Source organism: Nerophis lumbriciformis, linkage group LG38, assembly GCF_033978685.3.
Source record: "Nerophis lumbriciformis linkage group LG38, RoL_Nlum_v2.1, whole genome shotgun sequence".
Classification (NCBI taxonomy): domain Eukaryota; kingdom Metazoa; phylum Chordata; class Actinopteri; order Syngnathiformes; family Syngnathidae; genus Nerophis; species Nerophis lumbriciformis.
Window position 1 is genome coordinate 9,989,045 of NC_084585.2, and position 18,473 is coordinate 10,007,517.

The 18,473-nt window shown below is 41.7% G+C and overlaps 1 protein-coding gene across 1 annotated transcript in view; it reads left to right on the forward strand.

Annotated features, from left to right (window-relative positions):
* Positions 1 to 11,795: 11,795 nt before the first annotated feature.
* Positions 11,796 to 18,473, forward strand: part of LOC133578108 (aldehyde oxidase 1-like) — a 37,852-nt gene continuing 31,174 nt past the window's right edge. The window contains exons 1-7 of the mRNA XM_072912630.1: positions 11,796 to 11,871; positions 11,975 to 12,071; positions 15,871 to 15,979; positions 16,807 to 16,933; positions 17,053 to 17,114; positions 17,188 to 17,232; positions 17,743 to 17,753. Of these exons, the coding sequence (XP_072768731.1) occupies positions 11,796 to 11,871; positions 11,975 to 12,071; positions 15,871 to 15,979; positions 16,807 to 16,933; positions 17,053 to 17,114; positions 17,188 to 17,232; positions 17,743 to 17,753 (527 nt within the window). The remainder of the gene's footprint in view (positions 11,872 to 11,974; positions 12,072 to 15,870; positions 15,980 to 16,806; positions 16,934 to 17,052; positions 17,115 to 17,187; positions 17,233 to 17,742; positions 17,754 to 18,473) is intronic.

Below are 18,473 nucleotides of genomic sequence, written 5' to 3' on the forward strand. Positions count from 1 at the left end.
TACTCAAATGATTGAAAAAAATAAATGTTTTTAAGCTAAATTATTGGTAAACACAGTTTATGTATAATAATTTACGTAAAACCGCGAGTAATGAATAAAGTTTTCATCAATTAATATATTCTGTAGACATACCCTCATCCGCTCTCTTTTCCTGAAAGCTGATCTGTCCAGTTTTGGAGTTGATGTCAGCATCTGCTTTGAGTGTCGCAGGATATCCACACATTCTTGCCTTCTCTGTCGTAGCATAGCTTTCGTCGGTAAAGTGTGCGGAACAAACGTCCAATTTCGTCGACTTTCCCCACAGCATCGTATTTTGAACAAATTTCGTCCAATTTCTTGTCACTTTCGCATCTTTGGGCCACTGGTGCAACTTGAATCCGTCCCTGTTCGTGTTGTTACACCCTCCGACAACACACCGACGAAAGTGAGAAAATGGCGGTTTGCTTCCCGATGTGACGTCACGTTGTGACGTCATCGCTCTGAGAGCGAATAATAGAAAGGCGTTTATCCATCCATCCATTTTCTACCGCTTATTCCCTTTGGGGTCGCGGGGGGCGCTGGAGCCTATCTCAGCTACAATCGGGCACAAGTCGCCACCTCATCGCAGGGCCAACACAGATAGACAGACAACATTCACACTCACATTCACACACTAGGGCCAATTTAGTGTTGCCAATCAACCTATCCCCAGGTGCATGTCTTTGGAGGTGGGAGGAAGCCGGAGTACCCGGAGGGAACCCACGCAGTCACGGGGAGAACATGCAAACTCCACACAGAAAGATCCCGAGCCCGGGATTGAACCCAGGACTGCTCAGGACCTTCGTATTGTGAGGCAGACGCACTAACCCCTCTTCCACCGTGCTGCCCAGAAATCGGCGTTTAATTCGCCAAAATTCACCCATTTAGAGTTCGGAAATCTGTTAAAAAAATATATGGTCTTTTTTCTGCAACATCAAGGTATATATTGACGCTTACATAGGTCTGGTGATAATGTTCCCCTTTAAGTCGTTTGAATTCAGAGTGTAATCTAACATTCTTAGGAAGATTAGACTTCCCATTTGCATCTATTGGCTGATTTAAAATAAGATAATGGCATAACAAAGAATAAATACAGAGGAACGGCTATCAGTTAGCTACAATACTTTTGATAAAATAATGTGAATCAGGGGTGCTCACACATTTTCTGCAGGCGAGCTACTTTTCAATTGATCAAGTCGTGGGGATCTACCTCATTCATATATATAATTTATATTTACTTATTTATGAAACATATGTTTTTGTTAACAAGTTAAAGGTGTTTAATGATAATACAAGCATGTTTAACACAAATAGTTAATATTGTTAATACATAAAAGGTGTTTAATGAAAATACAAGTATGTTTAATACATAGAGTTAATATTGTTAACAAGTTAAAGGTGTTTAATGATAATACAAGCATGTTTAACACATATAGTTAATATTGTTAATACGTTAAAGGTGTTTAAAGATAACGCAAGCATGTTTAACACATATAATTAATATTATTAACAAGTTAAAGGTGTTTAAAGATAATACAAGCATGTTTAACACATATAGTTAATATTGTTAACAACTTAAAGGTGTTTAAAGATAATACAAGCATGTTTAACACATATAGATTCCTTTCTTTCATGAAGACAAGAATATAAGTTGGTGTATTACCTGATTGTGATGACTTGCATTGATTGGAATCAGACAGTGGTGCTGATAAGGTCCGCATTTTCGAATGGAGGAGAAAAAAAGTCCTCCTTTCTGTCCAATACCACATGAAAGTGGTTTCTTTTTGGCATCTTATTTATCCAGCTTCCGTACTCCTTTTTATACACTTTACAAGAAATACATTGTCGGCAAACTCCGTAGCTTGCTAGCTTGTGCACGCCAGCTTCCTGAGACTCTTATTTTGGTAGCGCAAGCAGGATGAAGCAGAGCTTTTATTGTGCAACTGTGCGGTCGGTCTTTGGAGTTTTGACGACAGGTACGGCGCCAGAGTCTGTTGAAATAAAGTGTTTCTCGCCTTCCAGTCGGTAATTGTAATGAGCTGGCAGCAGCCAGCGTCATCTCAGAAGACCCTCGGGTGCCGTGAATGTCAATCAAGGGACGAAAGTGACGTCATAGTGAAGATTTATGATCGCTCATTTTTAGGACTATTTTTTTAATGCCTGGCTGGTGATCGACTGACACACCCTCCGAGATCGACCGGTAGCTCGCGATCGACGTAATGAGCACCCCTGATGTGAATAATAAACAAAAGGGAATAAATGCATTCTTTTATTTTGTAGATTATCACACACAGTAAAGCGTCTCCGACGTCTCTTTTGATCCAGCCGCACTTCTGTGTCACTCTTCTGTTCGGACGAGGATGACAAGACCAGAAATACACATAATTTGCAACCCCGAGAGGGACAAGCGGTAGAAAAAGGATGGATGGATGCATGCAGAATCGTTTTCCAAACAGTGCTTCCAATGATAACCATCCATCCATCCATTTTCTACGGCTTGTCCCTTTTGGGGTGGCGGGGGTTGCTGGGGCCTATCCCAGCTGCATTCGGGCGGTAGACGGGGTACACCCTGGACACGTCGCCACCTCATCATAGGGCCAACACAGATAGACAGACAACATTCACACTCACATTCACACACTAGGGCCAATTTAGTGTTGCCAATCAACCTATCCCCAGGTGTAGATAACCAACTGTACTTAAAGGGGAACATTATCACCAGACCTATGTAAGCGTCAATATATACCTTGATGTTGCAGAAAAAAGACCATATATTTTTTTAACCGATGAATTTTGGCGAATTAAACGCCTTTCTAATATTCGCTCTCGGAGCGATGACGTCACAACGTGGCGTCACATCGGGAAGCAATCCGCCATTTTCTCAAACACCGAGTCAAATCAGCTCTGTTATTTTCCGTTTTTTCGACTGTTTTCCGTACCTTGGAGACATCATGCCTCGTCGGTGTGTTGTCGGAGGGTGTAACAACACGAACAGGGACGGATTCAAGTTGCACCAGTGGCCCAAAGATGCGAAAGTGGCAGGAAATTGGACTTTACCGACGAAAGCTATGCTACGACAGAGATGGCAAGAATGTGTGGATATCCTGCGACACTCAAAGCAGATGCATTTCCAACGATAAAGTCAAAGAAATCTGCCGACAGACCCCCATTGAATCTGCCGGAGTGTGTGAGCAATTCAGGGACAAAGGGCCTCGGTAGCACGGCAAGCAATGGCGGCAGTTTGTTCCTGCAGACGAGCGAGCTAAACCCCCTATCGACCCTAGCTTCCCTGGCCTGCTGACATTAACTCCAAAACTGGACAGATCAGCTTTCAGGAAAAGAGCGCGGATGAGGGTATGTCTACAGAATATATTAATTGATGAAAATTGGGCTGTCTGCACTCTCAAAGTGCATGTTGTTGCCAAATGTATTTCATATGCTGTAAACCTAGTTCATAGTTGTTAGTTTCCTTTAATGCCAAACAAACACATACCAATCGTTGGTTAGAAGGCGATTGCCGAATTCGTCCTCGCTTTCTCCCGTGTCGCTGGCTGTCGTGTCGTTTTGGTTGGTTTCGCTTGCATACGGTTCAAACCGATATGGCTCAATAGCTTCAGTTTCTTCTTCAATTTTGTTTTCGCTACCTGCCTCCACACTACAACCATCCGTTTCAATACATGCGTAATCTGTTGAATCGCTTAAGCCGCTGAAATCCGAGTCTGAATCCGAGCTAATGTCGCTATAGCTTGCTGTTCTTTCCGCCATGTTTGTTTGTGTTGGCATCACTATGTGACGTCACAGGAAAATGGACGGGTGTTTATAACGATGGTTAAAATCAGGCACTTTGGAGCTTTTTTTAGGGATATTGCGTAATGGGTAAAATTTTGAAAAAAACTTCGAAAAATATAATAAGCCACTTGGAACTGATTTTTAATGGTTTTAACCATTCTGAAATTGTGATAATGTTCCCCTTTAAATATGAAATTAAATCGCACACATAATGCTTAACAGTGATTATCAATGTCAAAGTTGAGCGATGACAATTGATCTGATCCACTATTATTTGTACATGAACTGGTTATTCACGCCACCTTGTGTAACATGTCAGAGTATTTAAAGTGTGGTAAATAAGCTGTGACAGCTCAGCTGCTTTAAAGCTCTCCGCACTCCACTTCCGGTTTTTATGTAGAAAGTGTCCTTGCCAGGAAGTTCAGCATTTCGAAACTCAACTGGTGATAACTATTGGTGTGACAATGTCCGAAGCCACAGAAAGGGATACTTTATGTTTTTTTGTCAACGGGAAAAAGGTAAGTGTGTGTATTGTGTGTTTTTATGTTGCTGCTTTTGTAAGAAAAGTGTTCACCTACCACGTCTTAAGATGTGCCAACCAATAAGAGCCGATGCAGAAGTCATTATAAACATGTTAAAAACACTTGGCTGTAGGGTGCAGTTGTGCAACAACACAACATCTATGTTACATATCTCATGACTGTCCGTCAACAGTGAGTTTCTTATTATTTGTAAAGGCAGGATGTTTGCAAGTCAATTATTGTTACAGTTATGTAACACAGTTGTTCCCACCATTTATTGAGCTAAGATACATACCCGTATTTTTCGGAGTATAAGTCGCACCGCAGTATAAGTCGCACCTGCCGAAAATGCATAATAAAGAAGGAAAAAAACATACATAAATTGCACCGGCCAAACTATGAAAAAAAGTGCGACTTATAATCCGAAAAATACGGTACTTAACATGTGAATCAGCACCAAAGAAAAAGTCGCCAAAAGTAAAGATAAATACACAGGTTGATATTAGGGCTGCAACTAACGATTAATTTGATAATCGATTAATCTGTCGATTATTACTTCGATTAATAATCGGATAAAAGAGACAAACTACATTTCTATCCTTTCCAGTATTTTATTGAAAAAAAATACAGCATACTGGCACCATACTTATTTTGATTATTGTTTCTCAGCTGTTTGTACATTTTGCAGTTTATAAATAAAGGTTTATTTAAAAAAATAATAATAATAAAAAATAAAAATAAAAAAATGCCTCTGCGCATGCGCATAGCATAGATTAGGGATGTCCCGATCCAGGTTTTTGCACTTCCGATCTGATACCGATATTGTTTTTGCACTTCCGATCCGATACCGATACTGACCGATACCGATACTGACCGATAATGGCCTATCCGAGCATGTATTAAAGTTTAAAGTTATTTAGCCTACTTACTTGTCAGAATCATGTTGAAAAGGGTTTTAGTACTCTTGATAACAACTAGCCAGCTGAATTAGGTGAGTTTGAATAATACACAATGGTTGGTAACAAGAAACTGACCTGTTTATTCAAGGATAAACACAAAATAGACAAAATTATACATGACAAACAGAAATGGCATCATTGAACTAGGGCTGGGCGATATGGCCTTTTTTTAATATTGCGATATTTTAAGGCCATATTGCGATACACGATATATATCTCGATATTTTGCCTTAGCCTTGAATGAACACTTGATGCATATAATCACAGCAGTATGATGATTCTATGTGTTTTGACTGATTGATTGAGACTTTTATTAGTAGGTTGCACAGTGAAGTACATATTCCGTACAATTGACCACTAAATGGTAACACCCCAATAAGTTTTTCAACTTGTTTAAGTCGGGGTCCACTTAAATTGATTCATGATACAGATATATACTATCAGATATATACTATCATCATAATACAGTCATCACACAAGATAATCACATTGAATTATTTACATTATTTATAATCCAGGGTGTGGAGGGGGGCGCCGGATGTAAGTGTCAAAAAGACAGCCAAAAGAGTTTGATATGAGAATAAATCTAAAGTTAAAATATAGGGTAGAAATGCACCCATTTGCAGGAAATGTAGTCTTGATTTTCAACATTTTCTTTCAAGGCTTGCATGTCTACATTAAAACATTCTTCTTCATACTGCATTAATATGTGCTACTTTTAAACTTTCATGCAGAGAAGGAAATCACAACTAAAAAAATCACTAATTTTTTCATACGGTGTTGATCTGGAAATTTTTGCCTCGGCATTTTGATGGTGTGGACGTGTGGCACCGAATGAGATAAGCGTCTCGACAGACGTTATAATATTTGAACAATGATGACGAAAACTGTTTTCTCTGTCGTGTCCGTGTGTCGAAAATTGTTATGCGCTTATTTTTTTATTTGATTTTTTGCGTGGCATATAAATGCTATGCGCAGAGGACGTTTAAACAGTACGCAATTGCACAAGCGCGCACCTTAGAGAGAACGTTGGTCACACGGCTGCGCTAGCATCACAGCTAACGTTAGCCATGCTGCTACCTCTGTGCTCGGGGAGGACGTATACGTATGTGACGTATGACGTGACAGTATGTGACGTATGATGTGACAGTATGTGACGTGTGTAAGAAGGTGCGCTTGCTGTCTGTGAGAAGCACAGACACAGAAAAGAGTGAGAAGAGCCTGTCGTGTAATGCCAGCAGCTAAAAGCAACTGTGTTCGAATCCACAGACCTGTGGATGTGTTGAAGGTGTGCTGGAAAATGCGGAACGGAAATTATGGAGCAGCAGAAAAGTGGAATGTACTATTTGAATAGGTGCGTTGGAAAACACGGAGCGGAGTTTTTTTTTTAACTGGATCTGGATCGGCATTTTCCCATGCCTTGCCGATACGCATTTTTTTTTGCAAATATCGGCGGCCGATCCGATCCAAATATCGGATCGGGACATCCCTAGCATAGATCCAACGAATCGATGACTAAATTAATCGCCAACTATTTTTATAATCAATTTTAATCGATTAGTTGTTGCAGCCCTAGTTGGTATGTACCTTCCTATTGCACAGGTGTCAAACTCAAGGCCCGGGGGCCACAACTGGCCCACCACATCTTGAAAGCCTTGAAATTGTATAAAAGCATTTAATCTTTTCTTACTAAATGTATTCGTTTGTTCCAATTTGATGAAAAAAAAAAATACATGTACTGCATTCAATTGCATATCTATTAAACTGTAATATCTAATAATGCAACAAATATACTATTGTCAAAACTTGGTCTTGGGTGTATGCTTTTCCGGGATGCAACGGAAAGTTGGCTCGGGCGAGACGGGAATGTGAGTACATTTTTTATTTAAAGACTATAAATACAAAACAAGGAAGTAAACAAAAGGCGCGCACAATGGCGGAGAACAAACTATGAAACCAAACACTTGCACAAAGGCAAAAACTATGAACAACAAAAAACACTAACTGTGGCTTAATAAACAAAAACTTACTTGGCATGGAACCGGCATGAAAAAAAGAGCAGCAAGGATCATAAGGGTGTAGAGAGTGTGCAGAAGCATAAATATGGGGATGTCACCAGAAAGACAAACTGAAAAACAATGAACTTAAATACTACAGACATGATTAACGAAAACAGGTGCGTGACTCAAAACGTGAAACAGGTGCGTGACGTGACAGGTGAAAACTAATGGTTGCTATGGTGACAAACAAGAGTGCACAATGAGTCCAAACGTGGAAAAAAACTAATAAAATGGATGAATGAATATTTGACATCACTTTTACCTTTGTTAAAGACGGGTTGGCGAAGACGGTGATGAGTGGAGAGGGAGTGGGGGAGGATGGAGCATAACGGTCAACCTCTCTGTTTTTCTTGTAATTCACAATCCTTACGTGAGACAAGAAGACATTTGTCTTTTTTTTTTTATGCATTCTAACTCATAAATAGGTCAGCTGAATATGGAGCCAATGAGAGCCATGCCATCATTGCGTCTATTGCGTTTATTTCCACCATAAAACCCAATAAATAAACATACCAAAGCTGCTAACAATACTACGCATATTTTTTGTGACCTGAATATTACCCAAATATTAGTGATGTTATTATACGTTAAGGATCTACATTTAGCGGGGCATTGCAGTGTTTCCCACAGGACAGGCATCTATTTGTGGTGGTGTGGTCGGGGAGTGGCGGCGGCAGCGGCGATGACCAAGAAGAACGCGGAGTTGGAATATAATTACAACATTTTATGTACATATTTATATACAGATTTGAACAATTAGTGATTCACTGAAATATATTTATTAATTGTGGTTCTTACAAAAAATATATCTTATAAAATATAAAAGCTAAAATGTCTCTTAAAGCTCTGCCCCTTTAATTAGTGAATACTAAATAATTTACCTTTAGCCAACTACTACAACCATATTATTTACCAGCAACATGAAGTGAAACAGAGGCAGAGGTGTCCTGCCACAGTCAGTCAACCTCCTCCTCCTCCTCCTGCTGCTGCTGAACAGGTCGCACCTGTGGTCCGGACTGTAGGCCTACCTCCTCTCCAAGTCGAGCCCTTTTCGGCCGTTGAAAATATTTTTCTATACTCATCTGTGTGAAGGAGTGAACATTCAACATTAGAATTTATTACTAACGAGCAGAACCGCTCTATGTACTGTGCCGTCTAACCTTAAGCGGCAGCAGCTCAACACATGCAGGGTTCAACGTTAAGGTTTTTTTCTACTTGCCCGACTTCTCAAATCTACTTGCCCCAATATTTTTACTTGTCCTGCCTAGGTTTTTTTCTGGCTGTGTAGTGCTCATGGCTTATATCTTACTAAAATTCTTCCCGTTGACTATTTACAACACTACACAGTATTTATTATTATTATTATTATTATTATTATTATTATTATTATTATCTATAATTACATTTAAATGGCATTGCATACATGTAAAATTAAATGCTATTTCACATTATCATCTGAACAGGTCAGCCACCTGTTTAAAGCCCGATCACAGTTGAAATCTTGAAATGAAGGGCCTTTAATGGCCAAAACATTAACCTGGACAACATTTTAACAGCTGGTTGGCTCAGATTTTATTATTTTCATTGCATTCACATGCTGCAGTGGACAGTGGACATTTTAGCTTGAGTCCATGTGTGTTTATTGACAACAGGGTTATAACCTGGACACGTTAGCTCGTCGGTATGAAAACACGTGACTGTTACTACTTGCATGAAGCAGCGTCAGGCTGCTCACCGTCAGTGAAACGCTCGGTGAAATCGCGGATTAACGTTAAATATATGACGAGCCGCGAGCGATGCAGCTATAACCTATCTACCTATAACTTATATTACCCTCGTATTTTTATCCCGTCCGTCCGTCCGTCCCTCTTCTTCTTCTTCTTCTTCTTCTTCTTCTGGCCCACCAGGTGAATTAAGTGCTATTGGCGGAGTTACAATGCATAGTAGGCTACCGCCACCTACAGCACCGGAGTTGTAACTACAAGCAACATTCACAGACAGTCCCATTGCTTTTATGAGCGGTCGAGCGAGTCAAAATCCGAAAAATCCATTTGTGGCGGACGTAATTCTTTCGTGGCGGGCCGCCACAAATAAATGAATGTGTGGGAAACACTGCATTGATCACAGTGAGGCAACTTCCTTATGCTGCTGTATTGACAACCTCAGCTGGTGAGCTGCTCTCTCGCCACAGAGCTCGTGAAAGTTCATTCTAGATTTTAAATAATGTGATTGCAGTCTATTCAATTGAATATATGTTGAAAAGGATTTGCAAATCATTGTATTTTGTTTTTATTTACCATTTACACAACATGCCGACTTTACTGGTTTTGGGTTTTGTACTATAAAGCATATTCAGTACATATCATCTAGACTAGTGGTTCTCAAACTTTTTTCCACCAAGTACCACCACAGAAAACACATGTCTCTTCAAGTACCATCATAATGGCAAACATTAAAAAACAGTAGCATAGTAGGCCTATATAGTCATTAAAAGCAAGGTAGGTTTTTTTCAACAGGTCGATTTATTATTTTTGGGCACACCGTTTGAACAGTAACACTGTGTTTGAATATTTACATGCCGCCCTCGATATGTAGGAACATACTTGCCAACCTTGAGACCTCCGATTTCGGGAGGTCTCTATGGTCGGGGTGGGGCGGGGGCGTGGTTGAGGGCGTGGCTAAGAGGGAAGGAGTATATTTACAGCTAGAATTCACCAAGTCAAGTATTTCATCTATATATATTTTCATATATATACAAGTAAAAGCCAGTAAATTAGAATATTTTGAAAAACTTGATTTATTTCAGTAATTGCATTCAAAAGGTGTAACTTGTACATTATATTTATTCATTGCACACAGACTGATGCATTCAAATGTTTATTTCATTTAATTTTGATGATTTGAAGTGGCAACAAATGAAAATCCAAAATTCTGTGTGTCACAAAATTAGAATATTACTTAAGGCTAATACAAAAAAGGGATTTTTAGAAATGTTGGCCAACTGAAAAGTATGAAAATGAAAAATATGAGCATGTACAATACTCAATACTTGGTTGGAGCTCCTTTTGCCTCAATTACTGCGTTAATGCGGCGTGGCATGGAGTCGATGAGTTTCTGGCACTGCTCAGGTGTTATGAGAGCCCAGGTTGCTCTGATAGTGGCCTTCAACTCTTCTGCGTTTTTGGGTCTGGCATTCTGCATCTTCCTTTTCACAATACCCCACAGATTTTCTATGGGGCTAAGGTCAGGGGAGTTGGCGGGCCAATTTAGAACAGAAATACCATGGTCCGTAAACCAGGCACGGTAGATTTTGCGCTGTGTGCAGGCGCCCAGCCCTGTTGGAACTTGAAATCTCCATCTCCATAGAGCAGGTCAGCAGCAGGAAGCATGAAGTGCTCTAAAACTTGCTGGTAGACGGCTGCGTTGACCCTGGATCTCAGGAAACAGAGTGGACCGACACCAGCAGATGACATGGCAATCTAAGTCATTAATGCGTGGGATTCTTTATTTGGGCACTTGATTTTGTGGAATGATACATGGGAATGGCCACGAGTTTGCCTACAGAAGAGAGAGGTGGACCGGCTGGCGTCTTGGTGCAGCCTCAACAACCTGGAGCTGAACGCCCAGGAAACAGTGGAGAGGATCTTGGATTTCAGGAAAGTCAAAGCCCCACTATCCCCCCTCACCCTGATTGACACTCCCACCCCCGTCTCCATTGTGGACTCCTTCCGTTTCCTGGGCACCACCATCAACCAGGACCTCAAGTGGGAGCCGACCATCAGTTCCCTCATCAAGAAGGCCCAGCAGAGGAAGTACTTCCTGGGGCAGCTGAAAAAACTGAAGGTGCCGACCGAGATGCTGGTGCAGTTTTACTCAGCAATCATCGAGTCCATCCTCACCTCCTCCATCACCGACTGCAGTGCATGGTACGTGCTGTTGAGAAGGTTATTGGTTGCAAACTCCCACCCTTCCAGGACCTGTTCTCCTCCAGGACCAGGAGGCGTGTGGGTCGGATCACAGCTGACTCTTCTCACCCTGGACACAAACTATTCTCCCCTCTCCCCTCAGGCAGGAGACTACGGTCCATCCAGACCCACAACTCCCGCCACCCGAACAGTTTTTTCCCCTCGGCCATCAGACACATGAACAATAACAAGATCTGATAGCTCAGTTACAGCTCATGTTATTCTATTCTGTGTTATATGTGTTTTATGTTGCACGATTGCGCCAAGTAAAATTCCTAGTTTGTGAACCCGTTCTCAAACAATGGCAATAAAAACTCTTCTGATTCTGATTCTGATTCTGAAAAGGGACCAGTTTGTTAGGCCTGAGACAGTATATGAAAACCAGGGGAAAAGGTTGTCGAAAACCAAATCATACAAAAAGTAGGGCGAAGATAACCTCAGGTTAACATTGTTTTGAGCTGATCTCGGTGCATGCTGGAGTTAATGTTACTTTACCAACAGGTGACTGAAGAGCACGTGGATCCTGAGACCACGCTCTTGTCCTTCCTGAGACAAAAGTGTATCCTTTCACTTCACAGCCGCAAACAGGATCATCTGATCAAATTGTTTAAGTGTCTTACACTTTTTTGATGCATGTTTTTTTTTTCTTACCGTGACACCAGTGAGGTTAACTGGAACCAAATATGGCTGCGGAGGAGGAGGCTGCGGTGCGTGCACCGTGATGGTGTCACGCTATCGAACTTCAAACAAAACCATTGTGTATCCTTCAAGATGATGAAGTGTATTTCAATCAATCATCAATCAATGTTTACTTATAATAATAATAATATTAATAATAACTGGGATTTATATAGCGCTTTTCTAAGTACCCAAAGTCGCTTTACATGTAGAACCCATCAATCATTCACACCTGGTGGTGGTAAGCTACTTTCATAGCCACAGCTGCCCTGGGGTAGACTGACGGAAGCGTGGCTGCAAATTGCGCCAACGGCCCCTCCGACCACCACCTATCATTCATCATTCAATTCACCGGTGTGAGTGGCACCGGGGGAAAAGGGTGAAGTGTCCCGCCCAAGGACACAACGGCAGCGATTTTTGGATGGTAAGAGGCGGGGAGCGAACCTGCAACCCTCAGGTTTCTGGCACGGTTGCTCTACCCACTTCGCCATGCCGCCCCTGACTTATGTAGCCCTAAATCACGAGTGTCTCAAAGGGCTGCACGAGCCACAACGACATCCTCGGCTCAGATCCTACATCAGGGCAAGGAAAAACTCAACCCAATGGGATGACAATGAGAAACCTTGGAGGGGACCGCAGATGTGGGGACCCTACCCTGGGCGACCGGTGCAATGGACGTCGAGTGGATCTAGCATAATATTGTGAGAGTCCAGTCCATAGTGGATCTAACATAATAGTGTGAGAGTCCAGTCCATAGTGGATCTAACATAATATTGTGAGAATCCAGTCCATAGTGGATCTAACATAATAGTGAGAGTCCAGTCCATAGTGGATCTAACATAATAGTGAGAGTCCAGTCCATAGTGGATCTAACATAATAGTGAGAGTCCAGTCCATAGTGGATCTAACATAATAGTGTGAGAGTCCAGTCCATAGTGGATCTAACATAATAGTGAGAGTCGAGTCCATAGTGGATCTAGCATAGTATTGTGAGAGTCCAGTCCATAGTGGATCTAACATAATAGTGTGAGAGTCCAGTCCATAGTGGATCTAACATAATAGTGAGAGAGTCCAGTCCATAGTGGATCTAACATAATAGTGAGAGTCCAGTCCATAGTAGATCTAACATAATAGTGTGAGAGTCCAGTCCATAGTGGATCTAACATAATATTGTGAGAGTCCAGTCCATAGTGGATCTAACATAATAGTGAGAGTCCAGTCCATAGTGGATCTAACATAATAGTGTGAGAGTCCAGTCCATAGTGGATCTAGCATAATATTGTGAGAGTCCAGTCCATAGTGGATCTAGCATAATATTGTGAGAGTCCAGTCCATAGTGGATCTAACATAATAGTGTGAGAGTCCAGTCCATAGTGGATCTAACATAATAGTGTGAGAGTCCAGTCCATGGTGGATCTAACATAATATTGTGAGAGTCCAGTCCATAGTGGATCTAACATAATAGTGTGAGAGTCCAGTCCATAGTGGATCTAACATAATAGTGTGAGAGTCCAGTCCATAGTGGATCTAGCATAATAGTGAGAGTCTAGTCCATAAAGGATCTAGCATAATAGTGTGAGAGTCCAGTCCATAGTGGATCTAACATAATAGTGTGAGAGTCCAGTCCATAGTGGATCTAACATAATATTGTGAGAGTCCAGTCCATAGTGGATCTAACATAATAGTGCGAGTCCAGTCCATAGTGGATCTAGCATAATATTGTGAGAGTCCAGTCCATAGTGGATCTAACATAATAGTGTGAGAGTCCAGTCCATAGTGGATCTAACATAATAGTGAGAGTCCAGTCCATAGTGGATCTAACATAATAGTGTGAGAGTCCAGTCCATAGTGAATCTAACATAATAGTGTAAGAGTCCAGTCCATAGTGGATCTAACATAATAGTGTGAGAGTCCAGTCCATAGTGGATCTAGCATAATATTGTGAGAGTCCAGTCCATAGTGGATCTAGCATAATATTGTGAGTCCAGTCCATAGTGGATCTAACATAATAGTGTGAGAGTCCAGTCCATAGTGGATCTAACATAATAGTGAGAGTCCAGTCCATAGTGGATCTAATATAATAGTGTGAGAGTCCAGTCCATAGTGGATATAACATAATAGTGTGAGAGCCCAGTCCATAGTGGATCTAACATAATAGTGAGAGTCCAGTCCATAGTGGATCTAACATAATAGTGAGAGTCCAGTCCATAGTGGATCTAACATAATAGTGAGAGTCCAGTCCATAGTGGATCTAACATAATAGTGAGAGTCCAGTCCATAGTGGATCTAACATAATAGTGTGAGAATCCAGTCCATAGTGGATCTAACATAATATTGTGAGAGTCCAGTCCATAGTGGATCTAACATAATAGTGCGAGTCCAGTCCATAGTGGATCTAGCATAATATTGTGAGAGTCCAGTCCATAGTGGATCTAACATAATAGTGTGAGAATCCAGTCCATAGTGGATCTAACATAATATTGTGAGAGTCCAGTCCATAGTGGATCTAACATAATAGTGCGAGTCCAGTCCATAGTGGATCTAGCATAATATTGTGAGAGTCCAGTCCATAGTGGATCTAACATAATAGTGTGAGAGTCCAGTCCATAGTGGATCTAACATAATAGTGTGAGAGTCCAGTCCATAGTGGATCTAACATAATAGTGAGAGTCCAGTCCATAGTGGATCTAATATAATAGTGTGAGAGTCCAGTCCATAGTGGATATAACATAATAGTGAGAGTCCAGTCCATAGTGGATCTAACATAATAGTGTGAGAGTCCAGTCCATAGTGGGGCCAGCAGGAGATCATCTTGATTGGAGACAAGTCAGCAGCGCAGAGACGTCCCCAACTGATGCACAGATGACTGGTCCACCCTGGGTCCCGACTTTGGACAGCTCGTGCGTCATCTGTGGTCACCGAATCCGTGCCATATCCCATCTTAAAACTCATTTGTATACTCAAGCCTTTAAATAGACCCCCCATTTAGACCAGTTGATCTGCCGTTTCTTTTCTGCTCTGCCCCCCTCTCCTTCGTGGAGGGAGGGGCAGTGGTTCGGTGGCCACGGATGAAGCGCTGGCTGTCCACAGTCGGGACCCGGGGTGGACCGCTCGTCTGTGCATCGGCTGGGGACATCTCTGCGCTGCTGACCTGTCTCCGCTCGGGATGGTCTCCTGCTGGCCCCACTATGGACTGGACTCTCACTATTATGTTAGATCCACTATGGACTGGACTCTCACTATTATGTTAGATCCACTATGGACTGGACTCTCACAATATTATGCTAGATCCACTCAACGTCCATTGCACCGATCGCCCAGGGGGGGGTTCCCACACCTGCAGTCCCCTCCAAGGTTTCTCATTGTCCCATTGGGTTGAGTTTTTCCTTGCCCTGATGTGGGATCTGAGCCGAGGATGTCGTTGTGGCTTGTGCAGCCCTTTGAGACACTTGTGATTTAGGGCTATAGAAATAAACATTGATTGATTGAATATAGGACATTTTTTAGTACTCAAATAAGGAATCAAATCTTTGGCATACCACTAGATGGAGCCCACGTATCACCACAGTTGGAGAATCACTGTTGTAGCTAATGTATATTTTGAATAGTCAATGAAAGGAAATTATGATAATAGACTGTTTTTTAAAGTTTTTCATTTGCAATATTTAGAAAATTATTGTTAGATTAAAGTATTGAAAACAATTACTTTTTTCTTAGGCTGAAAAAAAAAACTTCTTTTCAGTGTCATGTTTTGTGAAGTTCTGATGCAGGCCGTTCCCGGGCCAACAGAAAACAAGCTGTGGGTCTCAAACGGACGCCACATTAATGGAAGCTTGTAGAAATGATTGTTTTCTTCAATGCACCTTCACCAACATTTCAGTCATTACTCGGCCAATGCCTGCCTGATGCCACTCTGCCAGCTTCACGGAGCCGCCATTACCACCGTTGAGGGTGTTGGGAGTACCAAGACCAGGATCCACCCTGTCCAGGTAAGACCTGGATGCTCCGTGTGCGAACCTACTCCCATATTACTATTGTGTGCTGATGTTGTGATTTGAATTGACTCACTACTTAACATGCAGTCTTTACGTTTGCCAAACGCAAGGCTCCGTATGTATATCGTTAACTATCTATGTATATCTCGGTACTTTTCCAACCAACAAGGCCACAGAGTCCTTTGCTGCAGCCGTGCATATTACTTCTTACTGCTTGAATGTAGTCTGCAGCATCGCGTGGACATCGGGGGCGGTACCTCTGGATTGGCAGACCGGGGTGGTGGTTCCTGTCTTTAAGAAGGGGAACCGGAGGGTGTGTTCTAACTATCGTGGGATCACACTCCTCAGCCTTCCCGGTAAGGTCTATTCCGGTGTACTGGAGAGGAGGCTACGCCGGATAGTCGAACCTCGGATTCAGGAGGAACAGTGTGGTTTTCGTCCTGGTCGTGGAACTGTGGACCAGCTCTATACTCTCGGCAGGGTCCTTGAGGGTGCGTTTAATTCGCCAAAATTCACCCATTTAGAGTTCGGAAATCTGTTAAAAAAATATATGGTCTTTTTTCTGCAACATCAAGGTATATATTGACGCTTACATAGGTCTGGTGATAATGTTCCCCTTTAATCCATTCCATAATTTAGCCGTGAGCAAATACAATTCCATAGATTAGCCGCACCTTTGTATAAACCTCAGGGTTCAAAGCTTGGGGGAAAAAAAGTAGCGTCTTACAGTCCGGAAAATACCGCAATTTTGCTAGCAGTCTCGTGACTGTGGTTGAGAGAGATTTGAGTTTTGTCAGTAGCAGTGCGTGGTGTGTTTCCAGGAGCGGATAGCGAAGGCGCATGGCTCCCAGTGCGGCTTCTGCACGCCAGGCATGGTGATGTCTATGTACACCCTTCTGCGGAACACTCCTCAGCCCAGCCTAGATGACATCACCGAGGCCATGGCTGGTACCGTTTGAATATCATGCATTTTTGTTTCAACCCTTCAAAAGCTTCACTGCATGAATTAGGCATTGATCAAATTATGTTTCAACGTACTTGACTTGACCTTGGCTTTCCTGATTCAGGGAATCTGTGCCGCTGCACTGGATATCGGCCCATTGTTGACGGCTGCAGGACCTTCTGTCAAGTGCAGTGATTTCTTCTGCAGTTTTTAAGCTATTTTTTAAGTACTTCAACTAAAGTATGCTCAATCCATGCAGGAAGTCAACTGCTGCCAAGTCAACAGTGGGAAAAACTGCTGCAGCGTGGAAGAAAAATATGATGTAAGTTGAGATTTTACCCTGGGGAGTAAGGAGAGACATTTTTTTACACAGTTTTGTTTGGAATTGTATTTATTACAGTACATGTGTATCTAAGATCTCAACAGGCGTCAAACATGATATGTCTTCCTTAATGTGGATTGACTAATAACCATTTTTTTCTCTCCAGTATTATGGTATTAAATAGACCAGGAGTCGGCAACCCATAATGTTGAAAGAGCCATATTGGACCAAAAATACAAAAAAGTAATCTGTCTGGAGCCGCAAAAAATGAAAAGACTTATATAAATCTTATAATGATGGCAACACATGATGTAAGTGGCTAATTAGCTATATTAGCCTACTATCAAAATGACCATGTGTCGCAGGCTGACGCAAATCTTCGTTGACAGAAGTGTTGAAATGTAATATTCATTGTACACATTTTTACAACATCAAAAAACATTAGTAAAACGTCTCAGAGGGTGAGATAACTCCTGGAAATGACTGTCTTAGAATGGCCAAAGGTATAGATTGTCAAGACTTGGTCCTGGGGTTTAGTTTTTCTGGGATGCAACGGAAAGTTGGCTCGGGCGAGACGGGAATGTAAGTACATTTTTTTATTGAAACACTAGAACTACAAAAAAAGGAAGTAAACAAAAGGCGCGCACAATGGCGGAGAACAAACTATGAAACCAAACACTTGCACAAAGGCAAAAACTATGAACAACAAAAAAACACTAACTGTGGCAATAATAAACAAAACGTACTTGGCATGGACAAAAAAGGAGCAGCGTGAACGATGGACATGAAAAAGAGTCAGAAATGTGTCGAGCATAAATGTGGGGATGTCACCAGAAAGAACAAACTGAAAACACTGAACTTAAATACTACAGACATGATTAACGAAAACAGGTGCGTGACTCAAAACGTGAAACAGGTGCATGATGTGACAGGTGAAAACTAATGGGTTGCTATGGTGACAATCAAGAGTGTACAATGAGTCCAAACGTGGAACAGGTGAAACTAATGGGGTAATCATGGAAACAAGACAAGGGAGTGAAAAGACAGAAACTAAAGAGTCCTATAACTAAACAAAACATGACTTAAAACAAAACATGATTACACAGACATGACATAGATGTGTGTGTCCAAGTTAAAGGAAACGGCAGGCTGTCTTCTTCTAATGGATTTATTACAATCTTTGCAAGCTGGCTAACGTTTGCTGTGGTCTGGAACAACATGGC